We start from the raw sequence: 5,038 nt of genomic DNA, 5'->3' as shown, positions 1-5,038 counted from the left end.
AGGTGCAGTTATTACACGGAGAAATAGTCAGAGGAAATCAGTGTTTTTGCGAGTACAAGACATTAAGGAGGGAGCAATACGAGTACATTCTCTGAAAAAGACAAACAGATAAAACGTAATACATTGCACTTGCTTCACCTTCAGTTTTCTAACCAATTTTCCAGCTCATTTACCTTACTTCTCTCAGGTTTCCATGAAAACCCACATTTTATTAGAAAAATGGATGATATTTTATAGATGAACAAAGTTTCACAATACAGTAATAAATGAAGGAGAGTGAGTCTGTCGCAACATAATGTACCAGATGCAGCATACATTGAATTACATATGGTGAAGAAAATCATTCATAAAGGATGTTGAAGGAGAAAATGATGATAGAGAGCACGAGGAGGAGGAAGAAGAGGATGAGGAGGAGGATGATGAGAATGAAAAGGAAGAGAAAAAGGAGGACGAGGAGGACAAGGAAGAGGAGGAGGATGGTGGAGGTGATGATAATGACGAAAAGAGTGACGCCATGAGGGTGAGGAACACAATCGTATACTCACAAAATCAGTTTTATTACGAGTCATGACAGAAAAATCTTACCAAGAGTGGGAATCGGAACATGATATTTCGCACCTTATAACCAATGGACAGTTATTCTCTCGTCAGACATTTTTCTGAAGAGTATTGCAATTCATTATGGAGGGAAGAAATGTAAGTGACGTTCACATCATGCTAGACTTTCGTGCCACGCTTACCTTATTTTCTTATTTTTCTTATTCTTTATGTATCTACGATTTAGGTCTAGCCTCAATCCCCACGCCCGCACCGAGTCCACAGCCGCCATACAGGGAAAATGGTGCCGGCTGAAGTTGTGACACCGTCATCTGTTTCCGAGTCCTGGCGGGAAGCGCAAGTTCTCAAGACGTCCATGTAGATTCTAGAGTTTCTAGAATGTTCCTCTAAGCTGTGAGAGTTATCCAACCGAGGCCAGCCATCCTTGTGAGGGGAAGGCTGAAACAGTGCGCTTTGATCAGAGTCCTTTGTATGTGTGTGTGTGTGTGTGTGTGTGTGTGTGTGTGTGCCTGTGTAGTGTGAAGGAGGTATGTGCAACTACAACAAGATGGAATACGAGTATCATAATCCCCTTCACCTTTTTCCGCCTTTCCACATCACGTACACTCACACTGCAGCACCTCTGAAGGCAGGTGAAGTTCCACATCATTTTCTCAAATACACCGCCGAGACCAAATCAAATAAATCAGAAGGCAAACTGCTTTCTTGTGCAATATGACATCACTCTTACTATAAAGCCATGCCTGACTATCCATATTCCCAGCACCAGTTATAATATTTTTTTTAAGTATCGAAAACTTTACGTCATGCTTAAAACATGCTGCTTAGAAACTTCAACAAAGTGGTTACCATGCAGGTTTCAGAAGCTCAAATTTTTTTTTCTATTTTTATGTCATATTTTTTTTCACGACCGCCTCCAGCCATGATAACATCTATGTGGTGCCTCAGGAATGTGGTCAGTTTACCGAGTTGTTTCTGAACTGACTATATTGACAGACAGCGAGGACAGCTGCTGTGTGGGCACCAAATGCTCACTGCAACAGCTTACAGACTTTAAACAAAAGAGTCAACTCAATGCATTACAGTCACTCACCTATTCTCTCTCTCTCTCTCTCTCTCTCTCTCTCTCTCTCTCTCTCTCTCTCTCTCTCTCTCTCTCTCTCTCTCTCACACACACACACACACACACACACACACACACACACACACACACACACACACGTGCCATTCCTCGTCAAGAGATGACATTTAAAAGTGCCGTAAAATATTTTCAGGATATTTATATGTTTTTTTTTCCGTAGGTTTTCAAAAATTTATTTGTGTAAACATTTTCTGAAAGATAACCAGCAAATTCTAAACTGAAGAGGAGCTCTCTCATCCACAACGCAGCGCTGGGCACTCGAATTAACCTGCAAAAAAGAAATCAGCATCTATAATATAAATTTCTCTGTGATACACTCAATCACGTCAAGAACAGATCAGAGGCTGTCATTCTGAAACCAGGCTGCTGTCTGGATGAAATAAAAACATAAAATATCAACCAGTGCTAGTGAACATCAAAACGCTCGGAGTACAAGAGGGTGAATATTTGCTGTATATTAATACACCTTCTATTGTATTCTAAGATCATATCAATACATAATGAAGAATCAACATAGTTTAAAAATTTTAATCAGGCATATTCAGTCAAACCACAGCAATTACTGTTTAACCGGTAGCTACTGATATTTCTGTCAAACGGTTGTGAGAAATAAACGTACCAGCTGAAAATGAATTCAGGTGTCAAGAAATATTAACATTTGTATTAGCACGAGTAGAAAAGTATAGACACGAATGACAGTACAAATACGAACATTAGAGGAGAGAACTACTAAGAACATATAGAGGGAGACTACCTAATTGAATCGACTCCATGCTGAAGAATACGTAAACACAGGAGGGAGATCTGACAGGAAAGTTTGGACCGGATGTTTGCAATGATGGAAAACAAGAGAGACTGAAAGGTGTTTGACTGAAATAAGATTCAAAAACATTTCTCTTCGGCAATTATGATGATGACAAAGAGGAGGAGGAGGAAAGTAAATTGAAAAGAATGAAGTCAGGTAAACTTACAAACAAATACCTCTCTCTCTCTCTCTCTCTCTCTCTCTCTCTCTCTCTCTCTCTCTCTCTCTCTCTCTCTCTCTCTCTCTCTCTCTCTCTCTCTCTCTCTCTCTCTCTCTCTCTCTCTCTCTCTCTCTCTCTCTCTCTCTCTCTCTCTCTCTCTCTCTCTCTCTCTCTCTCTCTCTCTCTCTCTCTCTCTCTCTCTATATATATATATATATATATATATATATATATATATATATATATATATATATATATATATATATATATATATATATATATATATATATATATATATATATATATATATATATATATATATATATATATATATATATATATATATATATATATATATATATATATATATATATATATATATATATATATATAGGAGGCGGTGGCATAGTGGATAAGGTGGTGAGCGTGGGATCGGGCAGACGTCCACCCGTAGGTTCGAATCTCACCACGTACAGCCTTAAAACACTTTGCCATTTGTCGAGTGGTTTAAAGTTACCTACATATCACTATGATACCCAGGTTCTAGGTGGTTACACTCAGGATGAGCTTGGGCGGTGATATGGGCTCTAATATGATTACTACTATAAATAAAATTGCCTGCGCCACTAATGGGCGGAAGCTGAACAGCGCTTCCCATACACTCTTCAGGTGTGCCTACAGGAGCTATAGGCCTTACCGTAAAAAAAAAAAAAATATATATATATATATATATATATATATATATATATATATATATATATATATATATATATGTGTGTGTGTGTGTGTGTGTAAATGGGAAAGAAATGTCCGAGACCTCCAAAAGTCGCAAGAAAGAAGCAAAGCTTGATGACCAGCATAAATAAACAAACAATCAAATAGACAAATAGTTCAATAAGTAAGCAAACAAATGTCCAAATAAATATGCAGATATATCGGAACTTAAAAAGAGACGACTTTTCAAAACTGCCTTTTTTACTCACCATGATATCCATACCCGCCATAGCCGCCGTACCCGCCATACCCGCCATAGCCTCCATAACCACCATAACCTCCGAAGCCACCGAAGCCTCCATAACCACCATAACCGCCATAGCCTCCATAACCTCCATAGCCGCCATAGCCGCCATAGCCGCCGTAACCCAGGTAGCCGGGTTCTGCCTTGGCTTCTGGCTCAGGCTCAGGGGCGGGCATGGCGGCAGTCAGGGCCACCAGTACTGACAGCACGAGGAACACCTGCAGCACAAGCTTTCGTCAGTAGGCGTCTTTCAAAATAGGGGAGAGGAACTCGATGGCCTTTAGAAATAAACTGCATGTTAAAGAGAAATGAAAGGAGATAAAAAGATTTGATAAAAACAAGCAATTAAATCACGGAGCAACACATGAAGAATGAGTGTGGCTGAACATCAGTTTCATGTACTGAATGTATGTCTCTTTACCAGTCTACATATCTACCCTCTTCCAAATCTTTCAGTTTATTTACTAATTCATTTATAAAGATTCAAACTTCCCTTAGCTATTCTTTTTTAGATAGGCTAAGAAAAATTCTTATTGTACAGTATGGATTTAAGTAATACAGTTGTAAGGAGAGTGTCTGCCACTTACAGCCTTGCTCATGGTGATGTGTATTGGAGACGAGTGATCTGAAGCTGCCTACACAGTGCCACCTTATATACCACCACGGCGAGAGGCGTGGCCCCGCAGAGAACAATGTGATACCTTCCTTGTCACTGGCCTTGAGTGGCGGGTCAGAGGCCCCTGAAGGTAGTGCTCAGGGCGTAAATCTTAAGGGTTTCAAGGCTAATGTACGTACATATAATTTACATTCTTGTATAAATCAAAACAGCCACATTCTTCAAGCATCACTGAGTCACGTGGGAGGCGAATTAGTCGAGACGCAGCTGTGATGATAGACGATCGATCTCAAGAGGTTTTTCAGTAAAACTATGATTTTAGTCTCATCTTAACTCATTTTTTTGTGAAGAAACCACAACATGGGAGAGTGAAAGGCATTTTCCTTCTCCATTAAGGTCTGTGGTTTAATTTAGCACATTCATTGCCTTTTCTGTCTTGAGTTGTATTGCTCAGGTGACCTTATTTTTTTTCTTTTTTTGGACGTTCACTATCATGAATCGTATTGTTTGCCAGGGCCATGCAAATGTAGACAGTCATGGCGGTGGGCGGAAAGATCTAGTTCCCTCTCCCTCCGCCAATGAACACAAGTCGCCTGACGTGGCCTAGGCTGGCAATTGTTTCACCTGCCACAGAGCTCTGTACTAATCTGACGATCGTCCATCCAATCACCTAATACCAAATATCTGACCATTTTATTCCTTTACATTTTATCAACGATCTATAATATAGTGGAATGTGA

The 5,038-nt window shown here is 39.7% G+C and overlaps 1 protein-coding gene across 1 annotated transcript; it reads right to left on the bottom strand.

The window, feature by feature from the left end:
- Positions 1 to 1,844: 1,844 nt before the first annotated feature.
- LOC123518123 (neuropeptide-like protein 31) lies at positions 1,845 to 4,344 on the bottom strand. The gene is made up of 3 exons (XM_045278754.1): positions 4,270 to 4,344; positions 3,648 to 3,900; positions 1,845 to 1,967 (listed from the first exon to the last, which is right to left on the bottom strand). The coding sequence occupies exons 1-3, from the start codon at positions 4,279 to 4,281 to the stop codon at positions 1,963 to 1,965; spliced, it is 270 nt and encodes an 89-aa protein (XP_045134689.1). The 5' UTR covers positions 4,282 to 4,344; the 3' UTR covers positions 1,845 to 1,962.
- Between the last annotated feature and the right edge of the window lie 694 nt (positions 4,345 to 5,038).

This window comes from Portunus trituberculatus, chromosome 43 (genome assembly GCF_017591435.1).
Source record: "Portunus trituberculatus isolate SZX2019 chromosome 43, ASM1759143v1, whole genome shotgun sequence".
In the NCBI taxonomy this organism is placed as follows: Eukaryota; Metazoa; Arthropoda; class Malacostraca; order Decapoda; family Portunidae; genus Portunus; species Portunus trituberculatus.
The sequence above is the reverse complement of the archived record's forward strand: the minus strand, read 5'-3'. Positions and strand labels throughout refer to the sequence as shown.